Here is a 19,615-nt window from a genome sequence, read left to right as displayed (position 1 = left end):
TCTTCAGCTTGTTTTATTTTGCTTGGGTTTGTTCATTTACACACACGTAAAACATTTTTCCCCCGTTCTTTGTCTCTTAAGGTCCACTCCAAACCATACCCTACCCTACCATAACCCTCAATCACTCACAGCTCTCACTGTCCTTTCTTCCTGTTTTTTGAGCTTCCTCCAGTAACTCATTAATAAAATTCTCATATAACATTCCAGCCAACCAGGAACTGCAGGGGTGACTTCAACCACCAACACCTGCTTCAGCCAGGCATAGCAGGCTACTCCAGGCTACTCCAGGCTACTGCAGGCTACTCCAGGCTACTGCAGGCTACTGCAGGCTACTCCAGGCTACTCCAGGCTACTCCAGGCTACTGCAGGCTACTGCAGGCTACTCCAGGCTACTGCAGGCTACTGCAGGCTACTGCAGGCTACTGCAGGCTACTCCAGGCTACTGCAGGCTACTCCAGGCTACTCCAGGCTACTCCAGGCTACTGCAGGCTACTGCAGGCTACTCCAGGCTACTCCAGGCTACTCCAGGCTACTCCAGGCTACTCCAGGCTACTGCAGGCTTTCAGTAGATAATTCTCCCCCCATTCCAAATCTTAACATTGTAACATGTTTGTAAGTGCCGGATCAGAGCAACTGCTAGATGGTCATCTCACTCTCTGCTCTGTGATCTGAGGTGTTATTCGTCCGAGGAGAATAAGTGGGGAATAAGAATAGCTCAGAATTCTGTTTTGCTTGATCTCACCACTGGCCAGCAGGGTTAGTGTAGGCTAGGGTGGGTTAGCTTGGCTCGGAAGTCTGGGACATGATGAGCATTAGACAAGAACAGGGTGAGAACAGGGGTGAGAAGATGGTGCTGTCATGTCTCCTGGTATTTCACACTGCTGTTAAAACCTCCAGCATGCCACAGTCGTTCTCTCTTTCTGTGGCGGTTGGGCCTGTCTGCCGTGGTTAATGATGGATTATGGAAAATCAGAAACCTCTCCAAGGTCGTGCGTTTCCCACCCTCACATGCCAGCCTCTCAGACATGAAGCGAAGCACAGATGACCGAGCTTAAAGTGTGGGAGTGAGCCTCTGACTGGGGTTTAGGGTGTGGGAGTGAGCCTCTGACTGGGGTTTAGGGTGTGGGAGTGGGGCTCTGACTGGGGTTTAGGGTGTGAGAGTGGGGCTCTGACTGGGGTTTAGGGTGTGAGAGTGGGGCTCTGACTGGGGTTTAGGGTGTGAGAGTGAGCCTCTGACTGGGGTTTAGGGTGTGAGAGTGAGCCTCTGACTGGGGTTTAGGGTGTGAGAGTGGGGCTCTGACTGGGGTTTAGGGTGTGAGAGTGAGCCTCTGACTGGGGTTTAGGGTGTGAGAGTGAGCCTCTGACTGGGGTTTAGGGTGTGAGAGTGAGCCTCTGACTGGGGTTTAGGGTGTGAGAGTGGGGCTCTGGCTGGGGTTTAGGTTGTGGGAGTGTGGCTCTGGCTGGGGTTTAGGTTGTGAGAGTGGGGCTCTGGCTGGGGTTTAGGGTGTGATGGGTAATGGAGGGCAGGCGTGGTTCCAGCATTATTACGGAACAAGGGTAGCTTTGGCAATGAATGGTTTCAGTGCATGATTGTGATTGCCCTTTGACCTCTAGCCTGTTAGTTCACAAAACATTCAATGTTGTTCTATTCCTTCTGCAGAAATAATGGTACTTATTATGATTATATGTTCCATATAGTGATAAAGCAGCCTCTCATGAGATCAGAAGAGCTTCTGGTATGCTTTAATAACTTTGTACTTAGCAGACTGCATGCCTCTAAACACGCACACACACACACACACACACACACACACACACACACACACACACACACACACACACACACACACACACACACACACACACAGTTCCCAACAGACCACCTGGTGCCACAGTCAGGAGTACTTTGAAGTCTGGCAAAGTTGGATTCATTTAATTATATATTTTTAGAAATCCGTAATGAATGAGGGAAACGTTGGCAGGTTTGCGGACTGCAGAGCACCAGGTGACCCTCTCCACACAGGGGGCCACTTCTCACCGCGTCCCCCAACCGCATCGCCGGTGGCTTTAAATAGTTCGGTGTAATCAAATCACAACGTCATCTAACCCTGTCCTGCCCTGCACCACGGCTCAGTGACAGCAGACTGTTACAGTTACAAAATACAGTCCCTTCATTCTATAAATTAAGATTTGCTATAGAAAATGTTGAAATTTGTTCATTTGTTTTAGATGAATTGCATCTGATTGACAAGCCTGCCAGTATCATGTTGTTTGCTACTGGGGTGTTCTTTATCTAATCGCTGTTTCAGCCTTTTGGTCCGCCACGCTCCCACCACAAGTCAAGATCCTCCCGAGAGCCAGCCAATCACCAGGGAGAAAAACCATGACTGAAGGCTCTACGTCTGCCCTGCGTCTGGGTCGTTTCAGTTACCCGTTACATTTTCACACGCATCATGCAGACATGGGTTAAGCGTCCTGAAAACATCCCTCACGCATGAGTCTAGCGTCCCACAAATATCGTGCAGACGCGAGTCCGTCACGTCAAGCCCTAGAGAGCGACGAGCTCCAAACGAACGCCTCGCCCGGAGCCGCCATGCCACGTTGAAGGCGTCTGCTCTGGCTCCTCGGTGCCTGTCATTACCCAGCAGACTGGTGGAGGGGCCGCTCTCTCATCTTCACAAAGCGGCCGCGGCTGGTGGAGCCTGGAGAAATTCCTTGTCGTTCTGCTGAGGTGTGTGGTATGTCATTAGTGAAAGGGCGTGCGTCTGGGTCTGTGTGTGTGTGTGTGTGTGTGTGTGTGTGTGTGTGTGTGTGCGTGCGGCACTCTCTCCTCAGTGATTAAGCCAAATGACCCAGCAGAGCAAGAACAAAGCTAAACCACTTCAGTGGGCTGGCACATTCCTCCTCCTACCACGTAATCAACACTCGAGCCCACCAGCACCACCAGTCTGCAGAGCCGGGCCTCCTGAGCCACCTCGGAGCAGCTCTCTGTGCTACACGTCTGGGTCACGGCCTACTGACACCAGTGTGGTTTTGATTCTTTCCCTGCTTTAGACCGTAATGTGCTAGCAGTGGTCAGGGAGTCTGATTGTGCTTAGACGGGTTTTGTTTGAGAGTGTTTAACGCACACACATTTTTTTTCCTTTTATTTTTGCCTGCTTTTAATACCAGCCATCTAAGTATAGAATTACAAAGTGTGTGTGTGTGTGTGTGTGTGTGTGTGGGGGGGGGGGGTGATGTTTGAGGGTATGCAGACAGAAGTTGGCTAGATGAGCCTATGAAGCATTTGACTGCACACACTCTCTCTCCTGCACACACACTCTCTCCTGCACGCACACTCTCTCCTGCACGCACACTCTCTCCTGCACGCACACACTCTCCTGCACGCACACTCTCTCCTGCACACATTCTTGCACACTCTCTCTCCTGCACACTCTCTCTCCTGCACACACTCTCTCTCCTGCACACTCTCTCTCTCCTGCACGCACACTCTCTCCTGCACACACTCTTGCACACTCTCTCTCCTGCACACACACACTCTCTTGCACAGCCTCTTTCTCTCCTGCATACCATCTCTTTCTCCTGCACACACACTCTGCGCTCTGGGGTGCACACAACACATGGCAACACATCACACACTGCACACACAATGCTCACAGAACAAAGCACATAAACCACTCACTCTACACACAACACACTGCATACACTCTACACACAACACACTGCATACACTCTACACACAACACACTGCATACACTCTACACACAACACACTGCATACACTCTACACACAACACACTGCATACACTCTACACACAACACACTGCATACACTCTACACACAACACACTGCATACACTCTACACACAACACACTGCATACACTCTACACACAACACACTGCATACACTCTACACACAACACACTGCATACACTCTACACACAACACACTGCATACACTCTACACACAACACACTGCATACACTCTACACACAACACACTGCATACACTCTACACACAACACACTGCACACACTCTACACACAACACACTGCACACACTCTACACACAACACACTGCACACACTCTACACACAACACACTGCACACACTCTACACACAACACACTGCACACACTCTACACACTGCACACACAACACACTGCACACACAACACACTGCACACACAACACACTGCACACACTCTAAACACAACACACTGCACACACTCTACACACAACACACTGCACACACTCTACACACAACACACTGCACACACAACACACTGCACACACTGCCCACACAACACTCATGGCACTCATCTTGGTGCAGGAACTTTGTTCACATGGGTTTGTGTAAACAGGGTTCTGTGTCTGGAGTCACTGAGCTCTCAGTGGGACCACACTCCCTCCTCTGTTCTGATTCTGGTTCTACTCTCTCCGCTGTTCTGATTCTGGTTCCACTCTCTCCGCTGTTCTGATTCTGGTTCCACTCTCTCCACTGTTCATATGCAGTCTTCAGATCTGTAGAGTCTATAGTCGTATCAGGTCCCTTATTCCACCCCAGTGAGATGCCAACACTGCAGACAGATCAGATATGTGAGCAGTTCAATACCATCGTGAGAATGTTCCCCAAGATTCCCGGAGCTGTGCGTTACGGAGCTGTGCGTTACGGAGCTGTGCGTTTGAGTGCTTGTTAATGAGCGCTCGTTAATGAATGTTTGTTAACGAGTGCTCTCCGACAGAGGGAAGGACTCCCTTCAAGAGGAACAAGTGAAATTGGTAATTCAGAAGCCTTTTGATTCTTTATGCCAAAAACATTAAAAGCATTCTGGTGTCAATAGGCCAATAAACCCTGCCATGTAGCCCAGAGTGGTACGTTTACATTTGGCATGTGCTTTAGGACAGGCACAGGACAGCCTCTCTAACGTGAGGCACAGGACAGCCTCTCTAACGTGAGGCACAGGACAGCCTCTCTAATATGAGGCACACTTGGAGAGAATGTGGAGGTCATCTCACTCCACCCACCACACTGTGCCTCGCAGTCTTGCCTGCGTCTGCTGTAGTCCTAGAGGGCGTAGCACCGATGTATTGGTCATGGCCAACAAACCAAACGGTGTTGGGGTCGTCGGTGCCGTGTAACTCCGTCAGCAGCGGTGCTGTTGCTGTCTCCATCACAGCTGCATGGTTGACAAACCCAGCTGTGTGGGCTGCCTAAGTCAGTGTGCAAGTTTATTTATGTGTGGGAGCGTGAGGGGAGGAGAGGCTTCCAAAATATGGCATAATCATGCAAATCAAGGTTGTGGATTGCGGCGAGGGCCCCTGTCCTGTTCTGTCATTAATCTGAAAATTGCCCTCATTTTCTGTGGGGCTACGTCTGGCAGCTGTGAGCCGGACGCTCACACAGGGGCTTTGTGTTTCTCCTCCTTTGAACCCCTGATCTCTTTCTTCTCCTCCATCCCTCCTTCCCTGAGCTTTAGTATTGATTAATACAGTAGAGGCTACTTTACTGGGTCATTTGCTCTAATCCCCAAAAACAATAAGTGGTGAGAGATGGGGCTGGTGCCCATGTCTCTGCCCCCCCCCCCCCACCACCACCCCTCTGGTCTGGAAGACATTATTCCTGTCTTCCTCTGTAATGCACAGGTCTGTCAAAACAGATGTAGACAGTAGATGAGGGAGCACAGAAGGCCAGGAGGTCAAGCACTCAATCTTTAGTTTATGTGCAGTTTCAAGTACATTTGAAGACATGATGTATTCAGTTATTATTGACCAGAAGCCTCTCTACCCGAGGGCCCTGTTGTATACATGATCTGCTGTGAAGGTCCTGATGATGGTTCTTTTGGTAATAAAACCTGTTGTCTTTCCTAATTACAGCAAATGACTTCCGTAACTCAACTCTACAGCATTGCTGGATATGTTCTGGATATGGTGGGCATATTTATTACATACTCTGGAGTATGTCTCATGTCCCACAGCTCCGCCCACCTGCACAGATCCCTCCCCGCCCCCAGGCCTCCCAAGAACAAAACTGCTCTTGTTTAGAGCTACTTTAAAAGCCCTGGCTTGTGTTCTAGACAAGCACACAGTTTGGTCCTTCTACGAGAGTTCAGTGGTCATAGTAGAGGAGTTCCTCTCAAGCCAGAGAGGCCAGTTCTTCTGCAGGCTGACTCATGCATACACATGAGGCTCATGAATAAACATAGCCTTCTAATGGTTGAACACCAGGCTTGCGCGTAGAAGCAGTGGCAGGTCGTGGTTCTCTTGCCCCGGGGGCAGTCTAGGGGGCTTGTCCTGCCAGGAAGCACTGTTGATCACGCCCCCAGTAAGTACAGTTCTCTTCAGAGGAGGTGTTGCATGTCGGAGTGTGGCGGAGCGTGGCAGGGGGGGAGGGGCTTACTGCTTGGGACAGCACTTTGACAATAATGAGGGTAATTAAAACAAAGCTGTAATTCTTGATGCTCTTTTTCCTTCCAGGGCAGAAAATAGAGGAGCTATTTCAAGCAGGCCATTTTCTAAAATGACAGTGCTGAGCAGAAGGCGTGGTGTCGTTGCGGAGAACAGATCCAGGCTGGAATCTTAACGCTGCCTGTAGAGGACGTGGGCTAACGGGTCTGTTGGACCTTATTTGGAGGCTGGGGTCTCTGCAGCTGTTACAGCTTCAACACTGTCACCCAATAGGAATCCAGGAGTCCTTCATGTGTTGTCATATGATACAGCCAATGCAAGCCTTGAATGAGCCGCATGAATGTTCATTCTATTCTGCATCATGCTCTGTGTTCTCCTCAGGGTCCTAAGGTTAGGGCAACCCTAGCCCACAGTACAGGGCCCTAGGCCACTTTACAGGGCCCTAGGCCACAGTACAGAGCCCTAACCCACAGTACAGGGCCCTAGGCCACTTTACAGGGCCCTAGGCCACAGTACAGAGCCCTAACCCACAGTACAGGGCCCTAGGCCACTTTACAGGGCCCTAGGCCACAGTACAGAGCCCTAGCCCACAGTACAGGGCCCTAACTGTCTTCTTGAGCACATCTGCCTGTATCAGCCGTTCTGTATGCTTTTCTCCCAGCTTGGTTCGGACGTGCATGTCTTCCGTTGTGCCTGGGAGAGAAGATGGAGATTACAGCTGTTTACAGGGAGGGAGGGAGAGAGTGAGCATCTCAGTAGGGCGGACGAAGGGGAGAGGGAGATGGTTTGTCCAAACAGCAGCAGTGTTTGTCCAGCTCTGTTGGAGGGACTCAGCCGGCTGCCCTCATGCTGCCTGTCTGAAATCCACACTGTCCAGGAAAGCATGTGCATGCTTCATCCGTGCTGCACAGGACCCCGAGCCAACTAACACACCACTTACTCTACCCATTGTGCACATCCATTTAACTAACAGTGCCTCAAAATAGAAACGGCGTGCTGCATTTCTATATTTACGCATTTCTGTATTTCTGAGCTTTTATATGCATGGCTTTGTGGTTACTTCTCTCTGCCAAAGGATCATTTGAATGGCCCGTCCCCATGTCACGGTTCCTCATGGAAGTCGATAGCATTTGTAGTCAATGCCATTGTCATGGCTTCAGTTGATGCTGGACGGTCCATAAGGGTCATGAGTGGAGAAGATCAAACTGATGGGTGTTGAAGACCCAGGTGTGGAAGGACTTTAAGGCCATTGGTTCTGGACAGACAGAGGGACGGATGTCCAGAAGGCCTCCTGCACGAGTGCTCGGGCTCCCTGTAAAGGGTTCACACTATTGACCTTCATCGCAAAGCTGTCTGCGTCCATCAAGGCCACCTTTTTGTGCATGGCTTACTGTCGTTATGCAGAGATAGCAGTATTATCACATCATGGTAGGTCAGAGCTCTAGATCAGAGCTTCTATATAGGATATGTTTACAAAGCCTCTGTATAGACAACCCTTCAACCACATGGCCAACGGAGACCAAGTGGGGTTGTCTTTGTCATCTGCAGTGATGCATAAAGGAATTGCCCCTGCCCTGGTCTGTGACTGACGAGGGCAGGGGAGGGGTTAATGTAGCGGAACCCCCTCCCCATTCTGCTCCCCCTGTTCCATTGCCCCCTACCGGGTATCTGCCAGAGGTCACCACACCCAGGTCATCTGAGTGACAGCCCTGTCTTGGACTGCAATTGGCTGTTTGGACTGTTTCAGCTGTCACTGCCAGTGAAGGAGTTTCTCCTGGAGCAAATGTAGCTTCCTGGGACGACGAGCGAATGCTCGCTAAGACTGTGGGAAAGAAAGTACCGTTTTTACATTTCTGTGTGTGACACTTTGTAAATGTAAAATGTTGAGCTTGACATGACTAATGTATCTCTATGGTCTGCTCTCTGGTTTGTGGATGATATATATACAAATATGACATTACCCTTGAGAGTTGGGTTTAATCACCATTAGGGGAGTGATTTATGTTTTAGCCAGGCATCCCGTTATTACACTTGCAAAAAGGAAAAGAAATCTGTAGATTTTCTTTCATGTAAACTTACAAACACCACATTACTCCCTCATCCTCTAATCCTACAAACACCGCATTACTCCCTCATCCTCTAATCCTACAAACACCACATTACTCCCTCATCCTCTAATCCTACAAACACCACATTACTCCCTCATCCTCTAATCCTACAAACACCACATTACTCCCTCATCCTCTAATCCTACAAACACCACATTACTCCCTCATCCTCTAATCCTACAAACACCACATTACTCCCTCATCCTCTAATCCTACAAACACCACATTACTCCCTCATCCTCTAATCCTACAAACACCGCATTACTCCCTCATCCTCTAATCCTACAAACACCGCATTACTCCCTCATCCACTAATCCTACAAACACCGCATTACTCCCTCATCCACTAATTCTACAAACACCGCATTACTCCCTCATCCTCTAATCCTACAAACACCGCATTACTCCCTCATTCACTAATCCTACAAACACCGCATTACTCCCTCATCCACTAATTCTACAAACACCGCATTACTCCCTCATCCACTAATTCTACAAACACCACATTACTCCCTCATCCTCTAATCCTACAAACACCACATTACTCCCTCATCTTCTAATCCTACAAACACCACATTACTCCCTCATCCACTAATCCTACAAACACCGCATTACTCCCTCATCCACTAATTCTACAAACACCGCATTACTCCCTCATCCACTAATTCTACAAACACCGCATTACTCCCTCATCCACTAATTCTACAAACACCGCATTACTCCCTCATCCACTAATCCTAAAAAACACTGCATTACTCCCTCATCCTCTAATCCTACAAACACCACATTACTCCCTCATCCTCTAATCCTACAAACACCGCATTACTCCCTCATCCACTAATCCTACCAACACCGCATTACTCCCTCATCCACTAATTCTACAAACACCACATTACTCCCTCATCCTCTAATCCTACAAACACCACATTACTCCCTCATCCTCTAATCCTACAAACACCACATTACTCCCTCATCCACTAATCCTACAAACACCACATTACTCCCTCATCCTCTAATCCTACAAACACCGCATTACTCCCTCATCCTCTAATCCTACAAACACCGCATTACTCACTCATCCTCTAATCCATAAACACCACATTACTCCCTCATCCTCTAATCCTACAAACACCGCATTACTCCCTCATCCACTAATTCTACAAACATCTACCTCCACTATTACCTCCACTGTTCTTTATTTTTCTATTTCTCTTTTCTGTTTCTCACCATATTCTCATCTAGACCCTGTTGTGTCTTGTCTTTTCTCCTTTCCCCAGACGTGATCGTGCCTGTCTGCCACAGCGCAGGGGACCTGTCTCTCTCTCACGTCTCATCATGAAGCCTGCATGTCTGGTCTTGCTGATGGTGCTGGCCACCCTGCAGGCCTCCGCCGCCTTCACCACCCACAGCCAGAGTCTGCGTGGCCGCATACCTCGCGACCGCCGTAACATCCGCCCCAACATCATCCTCATCATGACCGACGACCAGGACGTGGAGCTGGGTAAGTGCAACTCGTCTCCTCCCCCAGACGCAGCGTCCGCTCCACTGAAGGGTTTGCTCACCGGCGGGAATGATGGCTAACTTCCTTTGTCCTCTGCAACACACTGCAAACCACTTTTGAGTACAAGGTGGGGATGTACAATATATTGTTTGTTAATCATTATTGCAATATTGACATTTGTGGTACTAATATTACAGAAATATGCAAATGAGACCTCTAACAAATGACCTCTAACTTAATGATCTTACACCAAAGGTGAATAAAGACAACATCAGTACAAACTGTGATATCACAGTGTGATGGTAACATAATCACAGTGTGATATTCCATAAACCTTCTGACCTCCCCAAGTAGGAATAAATGAGAAGAACATGAATATGTTTTAGAGAGAACATTAAAAAGCAGAAAGGAAGGCAGGTCATATGCAGGACATGTGCTGGACATGTAGTGGACATATATGTGCTGGTCCATACATCAGCACGTGTCTGTATGTCCATTCTGAGGTTTTGGAGTGTCCAGTTCCTTGTCTCACACAGTGAAGCACAAACTCTGCAGCACTGAAACTGATTAGACGCAGGCCTGGCCATCTGGTCGTCTCTGTCTTCATCTGAATTGAATATTTATTATTTTATCAAGCCAGGCAGGAAAAAGCTGGTGTGTGTTATTGGAGTTCAGTGACTCTGCCCCGCTGTGTGACACAGGAGCTGCTGGGTGACAAACGAGAGCATCGTGTCCTGCACCTCTAGCACTCCGCCACTAGGCTGCGCCGTCTTCACACACGGCCCATCACGAACTGTGAACTGAGCCGGTCGTTTGTCTTTGTCTTTGTCCTTCTTCCCGTCCCGACGCACCGCTGCAGGCTCCCTGCAGGTCATGAACAAGACGCGAAGCATAATGGAGAACGGGGGCGTGGCCTTCACCAACGCCTTCGTGACCACGCCCATGTGCTGCCCGTCACGCTCGTCCATGCTGACGGGGAAGTACGTTCACAACCACAACACCTACACCAACAACGAGAACTGCTCGTCTCCCTCGTGGCAGAGTCTGCACGAGGCGCGCTCCTTCGCCGTTTATCTGAACAGCACGGGCTACAGGACAGGTAGGAAACGGGCTACGGGACAGCACAGACGTCCAAAAACGCAAACCAGAACACAAACCCTCCGCAGTACAGCCTCGGCGCTCCTGTCGGTCTCTCGGTTTCCCGTTAACGTTTTGAGGAGACCGCCGTCTTGTGCAGCTAACGGGAGCTCGCTGGGAGTTTAACGTGGGCTTAGATATGTAGACTGACGTAGAAGCTTTCAAAATCAGGATACGTTCAGATATGTTATTTATTTGGAGTGTAAATATTGGGAGATACTTATCAATGCATGTTGGTTAAAGAATATCTGTTGCTGAAGAAAGTTAATGGCTTATACCTAGTTTTGGCACAAAACCCCCCTCCATCTCACGGCAGTAAAAGGTCTCATAACACTAAAAGGTCTAACAATAGTAAAAGATCTCATAACAGTAATGGATCTAACATTAATTGATGCTTTGGCTCCTTGGCAGCGTTCTTCGGGAAGTACCTCAATGAATACAACGGCAGCTACATCCCCCCTGGGTGGCGTGAGTGGGCGGGCCTCATCAAAAATTCACGCTTCTATAATTACACAGTCTGTCGGAATGGCTACAAGGAGAAGCATGGTGCAGACTACAGCAAGGTATGTTCTGCTGGAGTTCCCTCTAGGTACTCAGGGAGGTGATATGTTCTGCCTGCTACCAAATGGTACCGAATGCAAAGAAATGAATGACTGAAGAATGAATAAATTAATTAGTTAATTTGTTCATTCATGAATTAATGGGCCAATACAAATACTCGAAGACTTTACTCTGGAATGAACCTTCTCCTCTAGACCTCGTCTGTACCAACACGCAGGCCTCTGTGCTCATGCAGTTGGAGATCTTTGTTGGACTTTTTTCACCTGCTTATCTGATGGATGTGTACGTGATGGGTGCATGAGGGTTAAATGTTTGGCCTGGTGCTCAGATGCCACTTAAGTTGTTAAGTTACCAATGGACAGTGAGACTGGACATGCCCATGAGGCCAGAAATGCCAGGGGCTTAGTGTAAAAATGGCAGCAGATGGAGCTAGCTGCTTGTGGCCAGCAGAGGCCAGTAGGGAGCTGCAGTCCTGCTTTTCTCAATAAACTAGTTTTTTTTTAGATGCTTAGACCTTTAGTAACCATGTCAGATAGTCCAAATTTCCGCAATTTCCTGAGTTTTTTTTTTTTTCCTGAATTGTGTTACCCAGGTGTTACCACAGGTGTGAACATACACAACATCTTACACGTTCAGCCATCCCAAAATGCATTATTGAAGTCTGATGAATCCAAAGACATTTGAGAGCATAGTGTCATGGAATGGAATATTCCTGATAACCGGTGGAACTCTCTCACTTTAACCCTGCAGCCGATCTTAAATCCTTGGGCTGACCTTGAGCCCTGGGATTGACCTTGAGCCCTGTGATTGATCTTGAGCCCTGGGGCTGACCTTGAGCACTGGGGCTGACCTTGAGCCCTGTGATTGACCTTGAGCCCTGGCCAGTGCAGTACTGCTGTAAGATTTGGCCTGAGGTAGACGAGACACAGGTCACAGGACCTTCCCTAGTGCAGGACACTGCAGTGTTCTCCCTGCAGGGAGAAAGTTGTTGTCAAAACATTCACTTAGGAGGAGGCTCCGTCCCCCACCTGATGATGTGGGGCCACCGATGACACCCCTGTCATGTTCAGCTCAGCAGCATCACGCAATCAGTTCTAACACGTTTGTGCTGTAGCAACAAAGTACATCATTATAGTAAAGAACTGTTACTGTGTGTTACCAAAACGCTTCAGAGTTGCAAACGGAAACAGAGATGCAATTTATACTTGCCTTTTTCTTTGGTGAATGTATGATTTGTGCTGCTAAATGTAGTAAAATCTGCTACAGTTTGGAACATTTTCTTTCTTCCTACGCAGGACTATTTCACAGACCTGATCACCAACGACAGCATCAACTTCTTCCGTATGTCTAAGCGCGTGTACCCACACCGGCCGGTGATGATGGTGATCAGCCACGCAGCGCCTCACGGGCCCGAAGACTCGGCGCCACAGTACGCCCACTTCTTCCCCAATGCCTCCCAGCACATGTGAGTGAAAAGCATTGTGGGATGTGCAGTCCCAAGCCCTAACCTGAACTCTGCTACGCCCAGTGTCCAACATGTGGCTCAGGGAGACGGCTAGTGATGTCGCTGACTCTGCATGTCTTTAATATTACACCCTTTTGTAAGATGTAGGAGACGTAACCTGTATTTTAGAGGAAAAGTGCACTTTTCAAGCTAAAACATTTTTGTAAATGTTATTTGTCTCATAAGTAAATAGTCTGAAACAGTTGATTTTATTTTGTGTGCTCACGTATTTCAGATATTAAACTGAAAGCCTTCATCCTGGGAGATGGCACTGTACTCAAACTCTCTTGTGAATAACATTAACAGTGTAACAAAATTGATTTATGGCGTACGAGCTCTGAAACACGCGAGTGAAAAGATCGGGGGAGGAGAGGTTTATGGAGCGTTATTCTGGTTCCAAGCCCCAGATGGGTTTGAAGCTCTGTCATCATGACAGCATGGTTCAGATCCCACCTCACCAGGACATGGGGTCATGTATCGCATATCTCAACGACCTTAAAATTCTCCCCCGGGATCATCCATCATTCTTCATCATTTAATTCTTCATCGTGTCATTCTTCAGCATTTTATTCTTCATCGTTTCTTTGCATCGTTTGCTTTCTCATCGTTTTCCTTTCTCCTTTCGTGACGTTATTGGTATATTATTAGCATGAGCTCATAGCTGTGAATGGAGCCTGCAGACTCTGGGCTGGTAGTAACTGGCACATCAACGCACATCTGAGAATCTTGCATGGCAGGTCCTACCAAACAACACAGGGGTGATGGCAGGAGGGGGATTCTGATCTCTAATTCTCATTTGCTGGACAACTATGCTTGCATACTTTGTTGGCTTGGTAATCCTAACAACGGCTAATCTGAAACGTGTTGAGGCTGTGTTAGCATGAAGTTGCAGTAGTAAATCCCACGGGTGTCAACAGTCTGAAGGGCAAATGCGGCACTGGTAAACCCGGACCTCTTGTTTACCCCATGATGTAATCACCCCCCCCCCCCCCCCCCCCCACCCCCCTTGAAGTTATTGAGTTTGCATTCCAGAGCTTGTAAGAAACTTTATTTTGGGTGCCCGAGGCTACAGGGCTGTTCTCGTTCTTACGTGTGTGCCAGGGTTCTCAGGTTGGTGTTAGAAGAGGTGGATGGCGCTCTCAGGAAAAATCACCTAGCACAGATAACAGTGTGTGTGCCAGTCCATTAGCAATGCCTGTCAAACACATTGCATGGTAGATAAATTAGCTGGCACCTCTGGTGGTGAAATGACAAACAGGTGCTTGGTGAGGACCTGGCACATTAATATACTGTGTTGCTTTCAACAGCACACCTAGCTACAACTATGCCCCCAACATGGACAAACACTGGATCATGCAGTTCACAGGCCCCATGAAGCCCATACACATGGAGTTCACCAACGTGCTGCACAGGAAGAGGCTACAGACCCTCATGTCCGTAGACGACTCCGTGGAACAGGTCAGAGCATCTGAGCAGTGTCACATCTCTCAAAGGTAACGGCATCTGAAGCACCTACATGTATTAGAAAACTCTGTGTGTGTGTGTGTGTGTGTGTGTGTCTTCAGTTATACAACACACTGGTGGACATGGGGGAGCTTGACAACACTTACATCATCTACACAGCAGACCATGGTTATCACATTGGTCAGTTTGGCCTCATCAAGGGGAAGTCCATGCCATATGACTTCGATATTAGGGTGCCGTTCTTTGTGAGGGGCCCAAACATAGAGCCCGGAACAAGGTGAGTTCAAGCAGTTATACATCGTTATCCTTCTGGGTTTTTAATACTTAATCACATAGGCCTGCTGGTCTGTTGCATTGTGGGAAGCCAGGGATATTGAAAACATTAAGATTAGGAAGTTTAACTACTAAACCACTTTCAGTTGTGTTACTGTGTCAGGGAGGTTTAACTACTCACACATGCCATTACTGTTCATTCACATAATACAGGTGTAAATCTTGGTCTTAATCATGTCAACAAGGTTGTGAACTTTAATCTGGCATGTGATTATGAATGTCTTTTAGTACTTTTATGTTTTGTTTTCAAAAGACCAACCTGAAATCTCCAGACATGGCTTCTGTGATCTCTGATCTGTTTTTACTTCTTCCATGGTAACCTTGCTGGTTTCTGGTTCCCACAGGAACAACCATCTTGTTCTGAACATTGATCTGGCACCTACGATCCTGGACATCGCAGGCCTGGACACTCCAGCCGACATGGATGGCAGGTCCATTCTGAAGCTCCTGGAGCAGGACAAGACGGGCAACAGGTAGAAGACCAAACGTGATGAGGTCCTCCATCAAACGTTTGTGGTCCTCCATCAAAACATGATGACCGTGGTCCATTAAATATCCCTGTAAAAAACTGCTAAATCCCAAACAAAATCACAAGGTCAATCACAACTTTTGGTGCAAGCATGCCATAAACTTTGTTTTGTTTTTCAGATTCAGACCAAACCGGAAACCAAAAATGTGGAGGGATACGTTCCTGGTAGAGAGAGGGTAAATCTGCTCCTTTATGACCTTCATAACCTTTATGCTGTCATATCAGCAGAAACAGTGTAGTTTACGTTGTGTTACATTAATATCCACTGCTGTGTTACCCGGTGCCGTGTTCCATACAGACCGCCATCAGAGCGCCCTCTGGTGGTAGCTGTGAGCCATTTACCTGTGGAATGAAAAAAGTCACTCAAACACTGAGCGGTCATGTGTATACTGAGTCTGAGTCTAAGAACATGATGAGCTCTGTGTATGTAATTGAGCATACATGTATACAATTGAATACCATGTATAACGTACATGTATATCATTAACACTGACACGTGAAATGCTAATCGCCATGCAAAACAGGCCCATCACCCTCAGCCGTTCCTGTGTGCATCTGCCGTAATCCCTCGCGCGTGTGCCGTAATCCCTCGCGCGTGTGCCGTAATCTCTGGGTTAGCCTTTGTTTCACTTCTGCTTGTGGCTTCGGGAGTTTTTACAGTATCGGCAACAATGAAAACGCACAACACGTCAGGCCATGCTGCATCGCCGTGGTGACAGGACTGCTGGGCATGAAATCAGAGCCGTGTTAACCCACGTACTTCACACCTAAAGCCATTAATCCAACCTGCTTTGCCGGGTGCCACTACAATTCCCATTGTTGTGAGATGAGTGATTTAAACCATTCCTCTGTTTACGGCATGGTCTTTTGAGTTTATTATTTAGATGCATTTTTGTTTCTTTTGTTTGTTAAACACTGCGAGATTAGGTCAGGCCAAACGTAAATGCAGCACAATTGCACAAACGGTCCGGGGAGGAGTTATGGAGCAGCACTTCCTGCATACTGTGTGTGTGTGTGCATGTGTGAGTGAATGATCGTGATTTGTGTGTGTGTGTGAGTGCTCATGATGTGTGTGTGTGTGAGTGCTCATGATGTGTGTGTGTATGTGTGAGAGAGAGAGTGCTCATGATGTGTGTGTGTGTGTGTGTGTGTGTGTGAGTGGGTGCTCATGGCGTGTGTGTGCACGTGTGTGAGTGCATGCAGTGTGTGTGTGTGTTAGTGCTGGTGATGTATTATGCGTGCTCGGTGATCTACACCTTCCTGTTCCTAGCAGGCAGATCCACTCACAAGCTCACCAAGCCTCGTTGTCTTTTCAGCAAAATCCTGCGCAAGAAAGAAGAGTCAGTAGGGGGCGCTGTGGGCTCGGCACATGCTAACAGCCTGCCAAAATACAAGAAAGTGAAAGAGACATGTCGGCAGGCCGAGTTTCAGACAGCCTGCGAACAACCTGGACAGGTACTCGCAACACACATTCTCATTTATCTCACACACACACACACACACACACACACACACACACACACACACACACACACACACACACACACACACACGGCAGTGTCCAGGCAGGTAGGAGTGAGAGTTGGTACAGAATGCTCCCTTGTGGTGGTGTAATTCAAGACGCCAATTACAATTACTGATGTGTAATCAGTCATATGTATGTTTGCAAGAGGAGCTAATGTCTTTGGAACATAGTGGTGAATTAGAGTTGAATAATACACACTGTTCCATGTTCAGGTAGTATTCAGATGCAGCTCTGACTTCAAGTGCTAATGTGAAACAGACCCACTTTTATGGCATAGTTAAGTGTTTGTATCCAACACTGTATTTGATTAAAAGCGAAAGGTTCCTACAAAGGGTTTGTGGTTTTTAAGGATTAACACACCCATATGTGGGTTTGAAAATATTTATTTGATAAAAACAGCAGGCAGTTGGGCCATGTAGGTTGTGTGTGCGTGCGTATTTTCAGTATATTTCTATCTAGGGCTCAATTTTTCTTCTGTGTCGAACATTTATCTGCTTTGACATAAATGCATTCAGTGGAACCTCAGACATGGTCTAGATGAAGAAGGCAGACAAAACTGTTGCCATCATGGTCTGCCACTCTGGTCGAGTCTGAGCTTGTGGAGAGAACACCCCCTTATTTGACACACTCTCTCCCACCATCTCTCTGCATCCATTTCACTTCCTCCCCGTTCTTTAAGATATCTCTTACCCTTTAAGATATCTCTCCCTCACTCTGTCTTTTTCTTTCTCCACCCCCACCCCAACTCTGTACCCTTTTCTTCTCTTTGTGTTTGAGGAATGTGATAAGCACTAAAACTGATAGTAACACAGCAGTAATGTTATTGAGTTCACCCAATGACTTCTAACCTCCTGTGTGTGTGTGTGTGTGTGTGTGTGTGTGTGTGTGTGTGTGTGTGTGTGTGTGTGTGTGTGTGAGTGAGTGAGTGAGTGAGTGCATGCATGAGTTTAAGTGAGAATTTGAACAAGAGATTTTGTGCAAGCTTCTACTGTCCTGCTGGTGTGTGAGGGCTAGGGTTAGATTTGGAGTTAGGGTTGAGTTAGGCATATATCAGGTTTCCTTTCCGTTTCCCCGCCTTCATATATGAGATATGGCACCGCTTTTGTGTGTGTGTGTGTGTGTGTGTGTGCCTCCGTGTACATGTGTGTTTTTATTGATGGGTCTGGTTAGTTGGTTTACTTGCCATGTAAACATATGACACAGAGTCCAGTTGTTCCTGCCTCTGTTCACCCACAGGAACCGATCAGCCCTTACCCACACTGCAGTGGGACAACCTACCTCTAATTCTAGCCCTAGCTCTCATACACAAACCAGCAGTACAAGTAGGGTTTGGGTTAGGGGTTAGGGGTTAGGGGTTAGGGTTAGGGGTTAGGGCTAACAGAGGCAGGTGTCTGTCAAAAGCATTCGTCAGCTGTGCTGATGTTTTGGACCTTACAGAAATGGCACTGCGTGGTGGACTTGACGGGGAAGTGGCGTGTGCAGAAGTGCAAGACCACGATGAAGGCGACGGTGTCCCGTAAGCGTGCGAGGAGCCTGCGCCCTCGTGGCTACGATGGGCGGGACCGGGACTGTCACTGCACCGAACGCACATACCAGTCGCCCAAGATGGAGCGCCGGGGACGCGGGCAGGTCCACGCACAGAGCGTCGGTACACGTGAGTCGAGCAGAGTCTGCAGAATTTGGGATGGAGCCTTACGCACCAGTGTTAAAATCCTAACCGGGATGTAGAATCCTAGCATGTGGTGAAATCAGCAGAGATGCACAAAATCACGGAGGGTCTTTTTGAGACACCACCGGTGTCCTTATTTTACTTGCACGCGAGATTAAGCGTATGCTGTGAAATTTGAGTCCATGTGGCCAGAGAGCGTGGTACAGGTCCAAAGTTTGATTTCATTGAAGAAATTTGGAGCTTTCGCTCTTATGAGAGTTTTGGTGTGTTCATGCCACCTACTGGTGGAATGTTGCATGCACAGTGAACTGATGATTTCTGTAGTTCATTCTAAACTAAGGTTAATATTTTTACATTACAAATGATTGGAACACGACCTACCTAGACAGACATGTGACATAATATGAAATAGGCTCTGTGTGTTGCTCAGACCGTGTGCATGTGTTTGTCTGACAGGCTTCCGTCCGCGGTTCGTACACACACGCCCTGTGCGCTCCCTTGCGGTGGAGTTCGAGGGCGAGATCTATGCTGTGGACCTGCAGGCACACGGCAGGGCAGCCACAGAGCCGCGGCCAATCGGAAAGCGGCACTATGAAGCAGCTGAGGACTTCACGCAGGACTTCCTGCAGGGCTCGGACGACGCCTCCGAGGAGATGCTGGCTGATGACACCAATGCCGTGGGCTACCCCAACTCTCTAAAAGTGACACACAAGTGAGAGAGCACTTATAACACTGCAGCATCTAATGGTCATGAATATAGCATCTGCGTTAAAAATGAATAAAGCAGTTAAACTGTGAGGACACCATTCTCCACAAATACCTTTCACCTCCTATAAACTCACTTCACTACAGCGTTGCAATGATTTTAGGCCTTATTTCTGAC

General features: G+C 48.0%; 1 protein-coding gene across 3 annotated transcripts in view; it reads left to right on the top strand.

Moving 5' to 3' along the window:
• The window catches only part of sulf1 (sulfatase 1), a 68,964-nt gene that overhangs the window by 39,935 nt on the left and 9,414 nt on the right, over positions 1–19,615 (top strand). For all 3 annotated transcript variants that reach the window (XM_077012776.1, XM_077012775.1, XM_077012778.1), the window contains exons 2-12: positions 9,787–10,010; positions 10,870–11,109; positions 11,559–11,710; positions 13,004–13,173; positions 14,520–14,670; positions 14,778–14,953; positions 15,354–15,482; positions 15,658–15,714; positions 16,855–16,993; positions 18,501–18,717; positions 19,189–19,444. In XM_077012776.1, the coding sequence (XP_076868891.1) occupies positions 9,845–10,010; positions 10,870–11,109; positions 11,559–11,710; positions 13,004–13,173; positions 14,520–14,670; positions 14,778–14,953; positions 15,354–15,482; positions 15,658–15,714; positions 16,855–16,993; positions 18,501–18,717; positions 19,189–19,444 (1,853 nt within the window). In that variant the 5' untranslated portion in view covers positions 9,787–9,844. The remainder of the gene's footprint in view (positions 1–9,786; positions 10,011–10,869; positions 11,110–11,558; positions 11,711–13,003; positions 13,174–14,519; positions 14,671–14,777; positions 14,954–15,353; positions 15,483–15,657; positions 15,715–16,854; positions 16,994–18,500; positions 18,718–19,188; positions 19,445–19,615) is intronic.

Source organism: Brachyhypopomus gauderio, chromosome 7, assembly GCF_052324685.1.
Source record: "Brachyhypopomus gauderio isolate BG-103 chromosome 7, BGAUD_0.2, whole genome shotgun sequence".
Classification (NCBI taxonomy): Eukaryota; Metazoa; Chordata; class Actinopteri; order Gymnotiformes; family Hypopomidae; genus Brachyhypopomus; species Brachyhypopomus gauderio.
The sequence above is the reverse complement of the archived record's forward strand: the minus strand, read 5'-3'. Positions and strand labels throughout refer to the sequence as shown.